This window comes from Stomoxys calcitrans, chromosome 1, assembly GCF_963082655.1.
Source record: "Stomoxys calcitrans chromosome 1, idStoCalc2.1, whole genome shotgun sequence".
NCBI lineage: Eukaryota > Metazoa > Arthropoda > Insecta > Diptera > Muscidae > Stomoxys > Stomoxys calcitrans.
The window spans coordinates 139,137,099-139,154,467 of record NC_081552.1 but is presented as its reverse complement, the minus strand read 5'-3'; the positions used below and the strand labels follow the sequence as shown (position 1 = coordinate 139,154,467).

At 40.7% G+C, this 17,369-nt stretch overlaps 1 protein-coding gene across 1 annotated transcript in view; it reads right to left on the bottom strand.

Moving 5' to 3' along the window:
• Positions 1–1,697: 1,697 nt before the first annotated feature.
• The window catches only part of LOC106092089 (mitochondrial import receptor subunit TOM20 homolog), a 33,480-nt gene continuing 17,808 nt past the window's right edge, over positions 1,698–17,369 (bottom strand). Inside the window, exon 3 of the mRNA XM_013258845.2 lies at positions 1,698–2,106. Coding sequence (XP_013114299.1) covers positions 1,797–2,106 — 310 coding nt within the window. The 3' untranslated portion in view covers positions 1,698–1,796. The remainder of the gene's footprint in view (positions 2,107–17,369) is intronic.

The window sequence follows — 17,369 nt, the reverse complement described above, 5'->3', positions numbered from 1 at the left end:
TTTAATAAATTATTTTATTTTATAGAAAGATAAATAAAAACCACACTTTAATTTTTTCTAGATATATTTGCCTACACGCGCCACCTGTTTATGGTAGAACCTAGATTTATATTTGGCATTCGCACTCCTTCGCATTACATATGTGTGAAAAAACACACAACAGAACGCAGGAATGGATACTCACAAGTTGTATTATTAAATAACAATTTAATTCGTACAATTAAAAATATCTTCAACGTATGCCTTCTTTACCAATCACTTGCTTCGATACAAAAAAAAAACGGATTTTGATGTCAAAAATAATTAAAACAATTAACACCTTATTTGATGTTTTTTAAAAGTCAATACCATGTTTAATCGGTCAAATTTACGTCTATATTTTTTCTGTGTACCTACATCAGGTCGAGAATGCAATATAACTCTCATATGAATATGGGCAGGAGCTCCAAGCCACCATTGGAGCTACTTGATTTGGTTCAGCGGAGAGCGATGGTCTTGATTGGGGCCAGTACGTTATACAATTCTATTGCTTTTCGTGAGCATCGTCGGAATGTGGGTAGCGCTGCACTATCGTTAATTTCACTGCGTGTAATCCGGCGATATGCGTGTTCATACTCCTGACGTTAGGATGTGCAACTACTTGACTGGGTTCAGCGGAGGGCGATGGACCAAACGCGATCATTTCAGTATTGATAGTAAAGCAACACCGTATGGTACAAAAACAATACCAGATGGTAAGGATGAAACATAAAATTTTACTAGCCTCATTACCGAACTGGTATTGGTTTTAATACTAATTTGTTATTAGTTTTAGCACCAGACCATTATTGGTTTTTGTACCAAGGCGTTATTGATTATTCTACCCCCTAATGAAACAAAAAAAAAACCTTTGAAATAATTTTAATCTAATTTTATTTCGATTATTTATGTTGATAATTACAAAAAGTAATGTTACACCGTGACCAATCTCAATCCTTGTATTAAGCGACTGATTCCATATATTGTACATTGATTCCCAGAAGTGGACCATCGTTTTCCAACCAAGAGACTATCATGTTTTTGGTGTAGAACGTCCATAGAGCTTGTACTATTTCTATTTTCACCGCTTTCGAGTATTTGAGCAGATTTTTACGCACTCAAATTGTATTAAAACATTTTATTTATTTAACAAATATTTTATAATGACGTCAATATTTTAAGTACAAAGCTCAACACCAAGTCTGGCGCAATGACAGGAATACAAATGTGACACCGTCAATTCTTAATAGCCTCCTTTGTCTGGTATTGAATTGATACCAAATGGTATCAAAAATCTTTGCCAATGACGCCAACTAAATAATACAAGGCGGTATTGGCAAAGTACCGTCATTTTCCGATCAGTGTAGGGTATCCAACTCTATTGCTTCTCTTGAACATCGTTGAAATGTGGGTAGCTTTGTACTTCATTAGCCACTTGATCGACCGAACTATGCATTACCGAGAATATTAATTTTTAGCCTGAACCATTCGACCTCCGGCTAATGTCAATCGACTTCTGGCTAATGTCATTTCCACCAACATTGACTTGAAAAAATTTAAGACGAATATAAAAATATCAATAAACACTCTTCCCCCTCCCCCCCAATCTTCCACTTTCCTAATTGCCAACGCATATATAGGGAAATCCCCTTCGTGTTGGTTACGTGAAAAAAAACACATATTTCTCATGTATTTATTTGGAATTCAACAAATAATAAAACATTCTACTAAACAATTTTAGTAAATCAACCAATGCCAAATACAAGGGAACTTCACAATCATTCCAAATCATCAATAATTATGCCTTGTGGGCCACCCGCTCCAACTGACGGCATATCGACTCCCATCTGGTTAGATGTTACTATCTTCGGAGTTTCGTTTAAGTCTCCACTTGATCTATTGCCAAATTCTTGCATTTTCAGTATAAGCATGGCAAAAACTTGCGCTGGCAATGTTGTTTGCAGAACTTGTAGAAGACGAGCGGGCTGCCCACACACTACAAGTGCGTTGGCCAAATGTTCAACCCCACTTTCAAAATCTCCACGTGCTATAAGAGTTTCTCCCAGCTGAATTTCTTGAAGGAAATATCTGAAAAAATAAAAAAAAAATATTTTCACTACATTCAAATTTCTTGATTAAGTGTTATGTTTATTCTTATCATTGAATTGAAATGTGAAACCTGGATTATAAAAAGGAAAAGGCTTATATTCTAAAGTATTGTCTACACAAAAAAGCACTGCCATCATATCAACCATTGGCTGATCACAGTGCAACAGAATAAATTTTTGTAGCGTTGTGTTTGTTGTTATTTGCATTATTGAAGTTAGTTAGAAATTCCCAAATCTGCAACTACTTAGCTCACGGAGAGCATACATGGATTCGCCCCATTTTTTAATTACTTTCCCTCTCTTTTGAAACTCTGAATTTATGCTCGCGAATAGTGGTTCTTATTTACCTTTAATTTTCCGTTGATTGTCATTTATTGTCATTATTTTTTTTAAATATGTTAGTTAAGTTTATCACTTTGATGTATAAAGTTATAAGCCAATGTCCACTTAAACCTAGGTCACATTGCTGCTTTAATAAATTGCATGAAATGAAATCGACACCAGGCGTTTCATTTCATAGAATCCACTTGCGCTCTCACAGAAGCAAATGCATCAATTAATCGATCCATCAACCATTGGTCAAAGGTGTTGTTGTTGTAGCAGTTTATTGTGTTCTATCTTTCGTCTGCTTGATTCTAGTGAGTGTCAGGACCCAGGAACTCTGCGACTAAGATGGGGTGCGTCCACAGGGATCTGGGTCTGAGTCGAGTGGGTCTGGCCGGGCAGTTAAACAGGTGACGTGTATCGTGCGGTCCCTGGTTGCAACCGGGAAATACATCTTGCACGTCGGCATCAATCCTAGCTCTGTAGGAATTGAGGCGGCTGCATCTGCCGGAACGTAATTGAGCCAGAACTACTCTGGTTTGCAGGGGGAGGTCGATCTCTTCAGGTGCAATGGGAGGCGGTCGTTCTCCATGGACTACATTCACCCGGTAGCCAATTACCGCATCTGCTACCGTGTCTACATGAATGTTGTTAGACCTGCTTGATATGCCGCTTGATCTACAGGTTCTCGCTTGTAGCGCTGAACCTCAGGCTCTAGATCATGTAGATCTAACTTAATGCTTCTGGGCGGTAGATATCTATCCACAAGATGATGATTTGGATGGTCTCTGCGATAACAGCCCAAAAGGTATTGCTTAGACAACATGTAGTTATGTCTTCGCACTGATAGGATCTTTGTCTCCTGATGGAGGTGGTCCACATGAGAACTGAGGAGACAGCCCGTCGCAGTTCGGAGGCCGGCATTCTGACAGAACTGAATATTATTCCACTGCGTGTCACAAAGTTGACGAGACCACAGACCGGCCAATTACTTTGTACGTGGTCAACAAGGTTTCTTTATCTGCACCCCAAGTGCTGCCAGCAAGTGACTTGAGAACCTTGTTTCTACTTTTGACTTAATCGCAGATTGCTGTGGCATGTGAGGAGAATGTGTAAGAGCTGCCAAATGTGACGCCAAGTATTTTGGGACACTTGGGACACCATCGACCATCACAGTCAGCTCAATATTCACCTTACGCGTATTTGCAGTGAACAATGTGGCTGAAGATTTGGTGGCGGATATCTTCAAATTTCCTGCAGCGAAATATGAGGCATGCTCGTTGAGGTAGACGTTCAACCGGATGATGCCATGATCGTACAATCGTCCGCAATTCTCCTACGAGGCTCGGGAGGAGTAATGCCTCAAGCGTCTTTGCCACTGGTGAGAGAAGGGAGATCGGTCTGTACGACTCCCCAAACTCGGATCTTTTCCAGGCTTCAGTAGAGGGATCACTCTGCCCATTTTCCAGACATCGGGAACCATAAGAGTGTTCAAAGGCAGGTTGAGGACAGTGGTAAGGTACTCAACTCCAGGTGAATCCAGATTCTTCAACAGCAATGTACAGATTCCGTCGGGGCCCAACGCCTTAGATGATTTGGCGCCTCCTTGCCCTGTCTATCTCGGGATGCACAATAAATTGATGGTTGACCAACCTGGCGCGTCTCTTCGGATCAGTCACGGTTATTTCACCAAAAGTGACTGAGGTCCTGTCATCCCGTCTACCGGGGTTCGAGAGTAGACCACAGTTTGCCTACACCGGTGCCTAAGTTACATTGCTCCAGCCACAAATTTCGCTTATTCCGTTCCGTTCGTTGACTACCCTGTTTATTTCCAGATTCAGCTCTCTGATTCTGGGGTTAGCGGGGTCCATACCACGAATCCCATCACGCTCTTCTGCGAGTACCACTGCTTGCGCCGGGAAATTGGGCCGCACTTGGGGTATTTGACCGGCTGGTATAAAGCGAGCGGCTGCTGCGTTAATGATGTCTTGGAATTTCCTCTCGGCCACTAGCACATCAGAGAGTGGTGGCAGTTCACAGAATCGGCGATTGGTATACCATCTTAAGCCAGCCCAATCGGCCTTCTTATGATTGATAAACGTCCGGGGCTCGTCTTTATATATGGTCATTCGAACCTCCTAATTGGTGTTAGGAGAAGGTAAACCCAGACTTTTTCTGGAATCTTCCGAGGAAAAACAAAGAAAAATTCAGGATAATTTGGAAGACAAATTTGCGCTAAGAGGCAGTGACAACTATTTTTCCAAAGGCGCATTCATCATCAACCAAAGGCAGCTATTCCAGGAGGCAGAGCGCCAACTGCGAAGATACGAAAGAAGTTTTAAGTTAAAGGCACACAAAAAACAAAAAAACTCGAAAAAGAAAATTTTAAGTTAGGAATTCCGAGCTACTTACACAATCCTTAATTGTTTCCCATACCACTCACCTAAATTGGTTTTCCATACCACTTCCCTATGTTGGTTTTCCATTCCACTCCCCTAAGTTGGTTGGTTACCTATATACCGGTGTCTGTTGGCCGCGAAAGCCGGGCAAATGCTCCAACGTCCCATCATCTTCTCCACATGCCCTACACATGCTATCACTTGCCACACCGATATTGCATAAGTCAGCTCGTAGTCCTATGTGTCCTGTTATGACACCAAAATATATACTGACCTCCTTAAGTTACTATACAGGCGATTGGGTGAGTGCAAATGATTTATAGTTACTCGCGAATGACAATACAACAACAATTGTCCTCTTTAATACCATATTCGTTGACAAGCATAAGTGGCAAAGTTGCAATTACAAAGACAATTGACATCGTAGTGGCAGGCGCCAGATCGATAAAATTAAAAAAATTTAATTTTAACGGCCAAATCCATCAGTCGTATCGAGTTTCATAGCCAGCCTTAACTGAGACCACAGGCTGCTACGCACACATATATACACGATCATAATAGATCGGCTTATGTCGAAACAAAATACAGCCCTATTCTGAGTAACAATTCCCTGGGAGTCTTACTCCCTTTTCCGCTTTTCTGGATGACAATTTTCTGGGAGTTTTTTCTCCATTTTCTCTTATTCTAAACAAACTTCGATAAGGGAAATATCTCCTAAGGAAAAAGTAGGTATTCTAAATCGAAATAAAAGGGAGAATGAGACAATAAAAATTGGGAAAAACTCCCCCAAACAAAAGAAAGGAAGTTGGGAAAAAAATTGTGCATTTAATTGTTTTTATAAAAAAAATTATTACGCTTTTTATTATTTGCGAAAAATTTATTATGTACGGAAATTATTTTTCACTTCTTCATCAAAAACAAGTACAAAATTTGTTAGGTTTTCTCGGTTTAAATATGGCATTTACCCACCATAGAAAATTTGCGTAAGTTTTTCGCTTTATAACATCAACTTGGCGTCACATTTGGCAGCATTTACTCCAAAGGAGAGGAAAATCCAGAAATAGCTTTTCGGTAGTACGTTGTCCAGCGGCCGCCCCAACCACCAAGAAAAGCGGCCGCCGCCCTGAAAAGTTTATTAGATCTTCAAGTTCTTGCTCTATATAAGTAGGCCTTTAGATGAATCAGCGTATCAGGCACACACCACAGCATTCATGACGACGAAGTAGAAGCAAAGTTCTATACTACTCACTAAAGTAGTTCTGCCCAAGAACTATCCTGTAGATTCAGCCACCTAAACTCCTATGGCATAGAAAAACGCCAACGTGCAGGATGTGTGCCCCCCATGCAATCAAGGACAGGATAACACGACACAATCTACCAGACCACTCTGGAAGACGGAAGTTTTTATCACAACACAGAAATATCATGACAAGCTGAGGCCATAATTGTGCACTAGTAAAATACAAAAAAGTTAAACAAACATTATAAAAGCAACACTTAACATGTTCGTAAACTTTTTAACAACCTTTATGACTTCTTTTTGCTTATTTTTTTTTCAAAAAATAATAGTCAAATGTTAAGCCAAAATAAAACAGCAGCAAATAAGTAATGGAAACAATCGAAATAAAATCAGCAGTTGGAGAAATGAAAACGAATGAAAATAAATAAAAGTGGAAAACAAAGAAGATTGGCAGACAGCCAATCCAAATATATAAACAAAATTGAAACGAAAAAGACGGTCGGAGTGAAGAATAAAAACATCAGTGCATCCAAAGAAACGGTAAACAAAAACGGAATTAAAGTGCGTATATTTGCTCTGGGCACTTTTCCAATAAAAACTTGCAGCAGAGTAAGAACAGCCTTTAAAGTGCGTATATTATTAGATTGAAAAGTTTTATTGAAGTGAAGTTTGAAAAAATAATTTCTCGAACATACAAATACATAAAATCATTGCCTAGTAACATAATAACAAAGAACGATACAAGTAGATATTAATTTGTTAAACATATACTTCAACACTTTCCCTTGTTTAATTAAATTATATTTAAACGAGTACACAAGTACTGTAAACGTGACTTTGGTAAAGGCTTGGTCATCATATCTGCGAGTTGATTTTCAGTTGAAACTTGAGTCGTTGACAATAAACCTTCTGTTACCTTTTCACGTACGAAGAAGTGTTTTAGATCAATGTGCTTTGTTCGTTTATGAAATTCTGGATTCTTTGATAGACGAATCGCAGCTGTATTGTCTATATTTATAATTGGAATGTCCTTATAATTTATTATGTCCTTGAAAAGTCGTGTAAGCCATATTACTTCTTTTGCGGCTTCACTTGCAGCTATAATTTCTGCTTCAGTTGTTGAAGTTGACACTGTTGGTTGTCGTTGACTCATCCAAGATAAAGCTCCACCTGCATAAGTTGCAACAACACCTGTTGTAGAACGTCCTGTAGTGACACATCCACCATAGTCAGCATCGCTGTAACATTCTAATAGCTTGGGTCCTTCTTTATTATAAGCTATTCCAACATCTATGGAACCAGCTATATATCTGAATACTCGCTTGAGCTTTTGAATATCTTCACAAGTGTAGTTGTCAAGGTGTCTTGATAGATAACCGACACTATATGCCAAATCTGGTCTTGTTCCTAGCATCAAATACATCAGAGCACCTACAGCTTGTCTATAAGGAAACTCGATTCGTGCTTTCCCTGGTTTTGAAATGCATTTGACTGTATTTTCCATTGGTGTTGAAACTGGACGACACTCTGAGAAATTAAATCTTTCCAAAATTTTCCTTTCTTGATACCTCTTTTTCACAAAATTAATTTCTCCAATATTCTTTTTTTTTTTTTCTTTTCACAGACTTCAAAAATTTTCACAATAATTATTTTATTTTCTTCGAGCTTGCTGGGCTCATAACCTATTAGATTGAAAAGTTTTATTGAAGTGAAGTTTGAAAAAATAATTTCTCGAACATACAAATACATAAAATCATTGCCTAGTAACATAATAACAAAGAACGATACAAGTAGATATTAATTTGTTAAACATATACTTCAACATATATTAGGTCTGTCCGGGCACTTTTCCAATAAAAACTTGCAGCAGAGTAAGAAAAGCCTTTAAAGTGCGTATATTAGGTCTGTTCGGGCACTTTTCCAATAAAAACTTGCAGCAGAGTAGGAACAGCCTTTGCTCCCTTTTGCTATTTATTTGTTCGATGCTGCAAATTTCTGCTGGAAAAAAATCTCCAGTAGAAATTTGCAAGCTCTCAATTACCAAACACTCAAAAATTGTGCTCGCTCTCACGCAATCTCCCGCTCTCTTCTTCTGGCAAATAAAGTACGCAAACGTCTTTCAGTAACAATTTGTGCAAATTTGCACAAATTTTTGGGTACGCGAACACACATAATGTTTTCTCGTCTTAAAGAGCCAAATAGAAATATTGGAAAAAATTAAAAAATTGGCAAGTTGGTAAAGAACGAAATTTGTTTACCAACTTAAAGAAAAATTAAAATAGTGCCGCTATTTTAAGAGAGTTGCCAGAAATCCTCTTGCGACAAGATTCCTTCGAGACCGAAATAACACCCACGGTCAACATCGATTACTACTGGTAAGTGCATTTCTTTGTAATTTCCTATAAGTAATTGAAATCATAATTTTGTTGATTCGTGTCGTGTAATAAAGTAGTCGACAAGTCGCAGTGAAAACGCTCATAAATATTTAATGTTTTTTGATAATTAAGTAATTCAGTTCTTGAAATACTCTATGATTGTTAGTGTGTCTTGAAAGCAGAAATGAATGGTCTTGCGCAGGCCTTTAATTCGAAAGAATAATAATACTGTGAAGCCAATTCTTGGTTTCACCACATTCGAAATTTTCATTTAGAATTTTGGGTACATATTCGCGGGTGAGATGAATGTTTTCATCGAGAATAATTAAAAAGGAGGAAAGGGATACACTATTTTTGACCTGGGAAGTGTTAAAGAATCGGTATGAAAACCGAAGGGTTTTAGTAAACCAACAAGTGAGAAGACTTTTCGGTGTCCAGTCGACAATGAATGAAACCCCGAAAGTCATTCGACAATTTCATGCCGCGGTGGCTGTTAGCCCTGCGATTTTTAAAACTTATGATATAAACGTAGAAAACCGGGATTTCGTGGTCATTCACGTACTCTCGCCAGAAATCCCAGATGAAACGCTTCGACGTGGCAGCAAATGGATTCCGTTTTGTCAAGAAGAATAGAGAAATTAGAAACTATCAGTGACATCCGAACGCCCTATGCAAAGGAAGGTCCAAATCAGTGGGGAAAGGGAACTTTTGTCAACAGTGTAAACATAGATACTCGCTTATGGCATGTGCTCATTTCAAGTCCTTGTTCCCGAAGGACAGGAACAATTTTAAGATGATCTGCACGAGTTCAAAACTGTGTAACTGTGAAACATCACACGATGCTTCATGTCTCCTCTGTGGTACCCAAGGCACGAATCAATCCAGACCAGCACGTTAATGCCTCCGATCCTCACACTAAAATTCCATCCACATCAACGAATGCTAGTTATTTTACTGCAACTGAGACAAGCGAGCAGTCAAATTCGCTTTTTCGCAAGTTCGACGATTCTTCCAACAGCTCCTATTGATAATGAACATGCGGGAGAACGTTTGCCGTAAGCCACTTCTCAACTAAGGGTTCGAAAGAAGCTTTATTTCCACGCGAATTCAACAGTGGCTTCAAATACCCATTGAACATTACAACTCACAAATTTGTGTTCAAAGAGAAAATGTTTTCTAACACACGGTTCAGAATTCCAAATTAATATTAAAGCAGTCAAAGTATCTAGTCTAGCCCATCTACTGCCATCGAGGGCCTTGCGCGATAATATTTTAAAAGAGATTAGAAATTTGGATCTGCCGGATCAGTTCTTTTAAAAGCCACGGCAAATCGTTCTCATTGTCGTCAATGAAAGGTAATCACTGGAAAGGGTGTTCTTATCTATACGAAATGGCATCGAAGCCCGTAAATCTCACTTTGGATGGTATTTGTTTGGACTAGCAAGCGCGGAAACCATAAAGCCGTTCTCCATGTTCGTGCAATCGTCCAAGGAGATGGCTCTACACGATTAATTAAGAAAATCCTCGGTGGCAGAAGAGGTTGAAATGTCCCACCTAAGTCGAAAGCAGACATATGGTGCGAAAACTTTTACTAGTCCACCACATATCGACAAGCAGGCGGAAGGTACGTAAAACTGCTGTTTAAAAGTGAATATCCTGACAAGATGTTCTTAAGGTCCTCGAGACACAAAGTACTCGCACAATATTATCGGATGGAGAAAACCTTGAACAAAAATCCCGATTTGAAGTCAGAGTACGACCGTAATGCGCCCTGAAAGCAAGACGACCAAAGTTAGGATCGTATTTAATGCGTCGGAAAGAACTTCCGGTGGCTATTCGTTAAACGATGTCCTGCGCACAGGAACCATATTGCAGCGAGATTTAACCCGAATTATTTAAAGTTGACGAATCTACCGGTTTGTCATCAACGACGATATACAAAAAATGTATCGCCAAATTTGGGATCACGAAACCGACCAGAAATATCAACAGACTTTATTCCATCCAGCAGCAGACCGATCCATGGAAGACTACCAATTAAAGACGGTGACATTTGGCGTCAACACAGCATCATTCCTCGCGATTCGAATGCTTTGAAGAGAATATGATGATAGCCCAGAGGTTTATACCAAAGCCGCAGATATCCTACAGAACGAGATTTATGTAGACAATATTATGTCGGGCGGTCATACATTCGACGAAACCAAGGACAAAAAGAATAAAATTTTAAAGGCCCTTTCGTCTGTAGGATTTCCTCCGAGAAAACTGACGGTAATGATGAGTGGCCTCGGGAACATCTTCCAAACGAAGAGGAGTACAGCTCCATGAAAACATTAAGTGTACGATGGAACGCCGTCACAGATTCTACTCTTATACAATTGGCTCATTTACGCAGAAAAATTAACCGACGAAAAGGAAAATCTTGTCCACAATCGCGAAATTATTCGACCCGCCTGGATGGATAGGACCCTCAATAGTTGTGGCCAAAATTATTATGCAGGATTTATTGATTTGTCTATTCCAACGATTAAAATAGATCATTGGGACAAATTTTTGCCCGAGCGTCATTCCAAGTACACGGTTTTTGCGACTCATCGGAGAAAGATTATTGTGCCGCATTTTAAACCCGAACAACAAGCCTTGAGGAATCTATAAGTTCTCACCTTCTTATCGCAAAGACGAAAGTTGCGTCATTAAAGAGGTGAACTATCCTAAAGTTGAAGTTATGCAAAGCACGATCAATTACGAAGTTATTAGGTTCAGTAATTCAAGTCTTTAAATTTGTCAATTGTAATTCAGTAACCCCCACAGATATTGAAAACAATCGTTGCCAACAAAGTCAGCGAGATACTCAGAATAACTAAATACATCACTCGATGCTTCACGTCTATACCACCGATATAAGAAAGCCACGCGCCGACTCCAATCCAGCGACATCTACTCTACCAACCAATGCGGAAATCGAATACTACTTAATTACACTACAACCCGTTACAGTCCATCCCCATATTCCAGCCAGTGTATATTATGAGGATAATGAAGAAAATTTGACGCTCCTTATCAAGCTTGATGTGGAACACTCATGTATGCTATGGGACGCCGCTCGAAGATTCCCCAAATTTAGACCAGAAAATAATCCGCCTTTACAACCTTACGGCAGATTCATGATCCTTAGCTTGAGCCCAAAATACGACTATGTTCTTGAACTGAAAGAAACGTCTAACATTCCGCGCTTAGAGTGCATAGGTGACACTCGGCTTCGCGCCCACTTCAACAATTGTGTACCATTGGCCCATGACAATTTCCACTCCGAAGACAGAGTGGACATCCTAATAGGCAGAAAAAAGTGGGGGATCTTTAAAAACCCTACGTTTATCAAACAGAATTCCATGCTACTTCGAATGGGTGATCCACGGCACCTGGTTAGGATGCGCATGTGTTAGTCACGCAATAGAAACCCCATTCGTACGCCATCTCGACGCGGGAGTATATTGAAGCTAGTTCAACAGCATTGAAATTGCCATCTCTTCAACTATTAAGCTCACGGAGAGCATCCATGGATTCGCTCTAATTTTTAATTATTTTCCCTCTCTTTTAGAACTCTGCATTTATACTCGCAAAGAGCGGTTGTTATTTACCTTTCGTGTGCTTTTCCATCGTACATTTGGAAGCTTGTTCCGACCTGTCGGCAGAAGCTCTTTTGGAAACCTTTACTCGGTTGAATGGAAGGCGTGGGCTTCCGAAGACAACATTTTTGACAATGGTCGAAACTTCGTCGGGGCAAGTTATAAACTGCTCAAACAGCACAAGGACTTTTACAAGTTGCTAAAAGGTTCCACGCGGAGAAATATGCAAATCATGGTCCTTAGCTTGGGCCCAAAATACGACTATGTTCTTCAACTGAAAGAATCGTTTAACGTTCCGCCCCTAGAGCCTTTAAGAAGCCTGCGTTTATCAAACAGAGTTCCATGCTACCAAATCACTTCGGATGGCTGATCCACGGCACTTGGTCAGGATGCTGTAGTGGTGTGGTATGTTGGGTGATGAATTCGATGACAACCTATGCACATATCACAAGCGGGTGGCAATGGTCGAAATTTGACATTCTCGTTTAATTGCATGTTCTTATGTTTGCGCCAAATTTATGAAACAAGTTTATAGTAGTCACACATATATGAGCGATCATAACGGTAGTAAAAGAGGAATTTGGTTTTTGCTAGTGAATGGTGGTAGTCAAAGTTGCAGATTTTGAAGCAAGTCTGAATTTGTTTAGAACCACGCCAGAGGAAGCAAGTGTAGCCTCTTTTGTTAATAAATACCATATTTGTTAATAAATAAAAGCCAGATTTTTTTACATTCGGAAGGAGTTTTTGAATTTGGCCGAGAGGGTCATTATTATCGAATCCATTGAGACACAAAAATATCCAGGGTGAACCAGTGGAACCATCTCAATTCATCTTTTTTGTTCGCTTCCTGGAGATCAAAAACTCTGTTGTAACAAGTATAAGCTTGTGACTGAAGTTGCATGGAAATTGAAAGTGGCTCGGACGAAGGCGGCACCAATCAGTGAGCCGGTACATACTTGGCAATCGACACCTGTGCCACCCGCAAAATCTATAAAGTATCACCTTATTGTTGTTGTGATAGCCGTAAATTTTAAAATTGCATTACTTTGTTTTGGCAAGCTGAATCCTAATTGCGTGGGAAGTCGAGTGTTCAGTGATTCTGCAGACTTTATTGGATTTCATCAAGACTCATAAATACATCAGATGGATGTGAGCTGGTCGTTCAGACATATTTTTTTTTAAATATGTTTATAAGTGATGTTGCTTGATGACTAAATTCTTTTTAAGCATTTCAAACTCATATATTTTTGTCATTTTACATGCAGTCTATATAATGTATATTTTCTACGTACTTTAATAACTCTTTGATACAACCTATTTCAACTCGTTTCTTTAAATTTTAGTACTTAACTATTATTTTCCAATTTAACTTTTAAAAATTTGTAAAAAATATAGCTTTTACAATATGTAATTAAAATATTCAACTTTTTTTCGGCTTAGAAGAATCTGCACCATGATGTAGTTAACGCCAAAAAAATATTGCAACCGCACGACGATTTCGAGCGCCCAACACGCCGAGATAACTTTACAAGCAAGTAAATGAATGTTTCTGTTTTCATCTTTTACTTAAAGGATCAACTTAATTGTATTGTAGCCGTTGAGTGAAGCGGACGTGTTTTTATTTCGCTCTCAAAGAAAAAATAAATATATATTCGTATCTCGGAATAGGTACTACCTATTACAAAAAAAATTTTAAAGCCTTTTGGAGAAGGCTAGAAATGGACTCCAAAGACTCAATATCTGCGGTGGCGTCAGACCGCAGCATGCTGTCCTCCCCTCCTATAGGTGTAGGTGCCTTGGCACCTGTAGTCGAGAGTAATGCTCCAAGCGCACAACTAGTCGTGTCGCTGACTTTTGCAATCAATATCGGCTGTGCATCCGGTAGGCTCCCTGGGAGGGCGCAAAGCTCGACCTTGTGAGAAAGGTGGATATCCCCCAGCTCACAAAGGCTACGGTCTTCATCAAGGGATGGGGCAGTAAATTTGCGACGGAACGCATGTTGGGATTCTTGGGCAAGCAAAACCAAGGTTTGGTCGCACAGAAGTGGGAGGTCTTCCACAGGGAGGAGAAGGAGGAAGAAACTCTCCTTGTGGAGAGTCTCAGTGACGAGTTTGGCTAAGACTAAAGGCATGGCGTACTACGGGAGCAAAGCTGTCTTTTTCAAGAGTAGGAAGACTAGGATAGGCAGAAATTTTCATTCTGCGACATCAGGCCGTGCAGTGGCAGGTGACTCAACGCCGCCCAACAAACAGGGGGTCGACAACGAGACTATCACGGCATCTCTCAATATTGGAAAGACTAGGAGAAGCAATGATCCTAATACTAAAATATCAGGCAGTGCATTGGCGAGAGACCCAACACAGCCTAACAAACAGGAACCCGACGACGGACCCATTACCGACATAAAGATTCGGAATACTAGGATAGGTAACGATCCTAATATTGAAACAGTAGGCAGCGCAGCTACAGGAGACTCATCATCACCTACTCCTAAGAAGCCCATTTACTTAAGATTTGAAAGGCTAAGATAGGCAAAGATCCTAGTATTGAAACGCCAGGCAGAACAGGGAATGAAAATCCAGTAAAGCGTAACGAACAGGGACCAGACGTTGTAACCATTACCGACCTCATAAAGAGTCGGAAGACTAGACTAGGCAAAAAACCTAAAACGGTGACATCAGGCAGTGCAGTGACAGGAAAGCCAATGCAGTCTAAAGAACAGGGAGCAGACGATGAATTCATCACCTACTCCCAAGATGCCCTTTACTGGAGGACCAATGATTGAGGTAATCCAGATAAAACTCCACCGGAGCGAGACTGCTACAGACGCTCTGATGGAGAAAATCAGCAAGGGCAAGATTCATATTGCCTTAATTCAGGAGCCATGGACGACCCGGAACAAAGTCTCTGGACTAAAGCATATGAACTACCAATTATTCTATGCTATCAATGGTACTCGGCCGAGGACCTGCGTTATTTGTCATACAAATTTGAATTATATATTTTCCCCAGAGTTGTCAACGTCGGATGCATATCTGGCATCACTTTATCTGCCTTTCGACTCTCCGACACCGACACCAACGTCGGAGCTGCAACGGCTGGTGAGGAAAGCAAAACAGACAGGAAACGAGGTGCTAATAGGGTGCGATGCGAACTCTCACCACATTTCGTGGGGTAGCACCAACACTAAAAAGCGGGACCAAGCCCTGGCAGAGTTCTTGAATACTAACTACCTAATAACACTTAATATTTGTAACACCGCTACCTTTGTAAATAGGATTAGGGAGGTATTAGATGTGACGAAGTGTTCCGAAAATGTGATCGATGAGGTTCAGGATTGGAGGGTCTTCATGAAACACTCTTTCTCTGATCATAGCTACATTAGGTCTAGAATAGCACGGCCAGCGCCGAATCTGATATGCTTCCGGAATAAGTTGAAGATCAACTGGACAAAATTCGGAAGGCTACTTAGAAGAAGAAGAGATTGACGAAAATGTCAACAGGATTACGACTGCACTGGTGGGATCCTTCGAAGATAGTTGTCTTCTTCGGGAAAGGAAATCAGCCCAAGAAAAACCCTGAATGACCGGGGAGATTCGCAATATTGGGAAAGAGGTCCGCAGACTTTTTAACAGAGCACGTCGCAAAAAGGCAGAAGTTTATTGGGATGTGTATTACACACGGCTCAAAAAATACAATAAGATTACCAGAGCGCCAATACGTGCCTCCGCGAACAGGTCGATAGCGTTAATGACGCCGCCAAGATAAAAAAGTTTCTCTCAAAAACCCATGTCCAAACTTTAGTAGACGATATCGGAGTGAGAGCAGAGACATTTTCCACAGGATACGACGGGAGTGTTGGAATAATGTCGTTGATCGAAGGTTTATAAATAATAACGGAATTTATGGTGGAGGTATTATTGAGGAGCTTCAAACCATTTAAGTCACCCGGACCTGATGGGATATTTCCGGCGTTACTACAGAAAGAGGCAGGCTATCTGGCGCCTCTTCTGGCCAAAATTTTTACAGCGTGCCTAGGACTTTCATATACTCCGAAAGCCTGGCAGAAGGCAAGGGTGCTGTTTATATCCAAGCCCGGCAAGGCAAGTTATGCGACACCAAAGGCCTACAGACCCTTAAGCCTTACGTCCTTTCCACTCAAAACCATGGAACGCACTGTGGACACCATGATAAAGAGTATGACATCCAGCGAACTGCTCAAATACAAACAGCATGCCTATATCAAGAGAAGGTCGTAGGAGACTGCCATGCACGAGGTTGTGCATAAAATAGAAGAATCGTTCGAAGCCAAAATGTACACACTGGCGGTATGCATTGACATCGAGGGGGCTTTTAACAATGTGCGGAGCGACACACTGATCCAATCCTTAGACCAGCACCGGGTGGACCCGGTCCTTAGAGACTGGATAAACCATATGCTAACGAACAGGTGGATAAATTGTGTGTCTAATGGCATACATATAAGGGAGAAAGGGCACAGGGCAGGCCACAGGGGGGCATTTTATCGCCACTCTAATGGGTGACCACCATAAATGACCTATTACGGATGTTGACTGAGGAGGGATTTGAACCCGTCTGCTACGCAGACGAAGTTGTAATACTTCTAAAGGGTAAAGATCCCAACGAGCTATCCAGAAGGGCCGAAAGAGTCTTGCATATAGCATATGACTGGGCTAGACCCAGAGGTGTCAATGTTAATCCATAGAAGACTGAAATATGCCTGTTCACGAGGAAGACGAAGGTGGGCCAATTTCACGCAAAATGTTTCAACAAAACGATTTCGATATCTGACAAGGTCAAATAATTGGTGTAATTTGGACAGGAAACTTAATTGGAAGCGTCACATGCATGAACGTACCGAAAAGGCTCACAGATGTTGGCCACCATGTAGACGGGCCTTAGGCTCGAAATGGGGCCTAAATCCTAGGATAGTCCACTGGCTCTACAGAAGCGTGATTAGACCAATACTTACATACGCCTCTGTAGTTTGGTGGACTGCTATGGAGAAAAAGTGCAACATAAGGACCATACAACAGGTTCAGAGAACATGTTGTCTTGGCATAGGCGGAGCGATGAGGACCACGCCCACTAGATCACTGGAGACTATTCTACATATTCGACCTATTGGCATACAGATTAAATGTGAGGCAGCCACTACGGCTATGAAACTTAATGCGATGGGAGAATGGATTGAGGATGGGAGCAGCTCATGGAAGGAAGTGAAGAGGTTTCCGATCGGATACCTGAGATGAACCTTG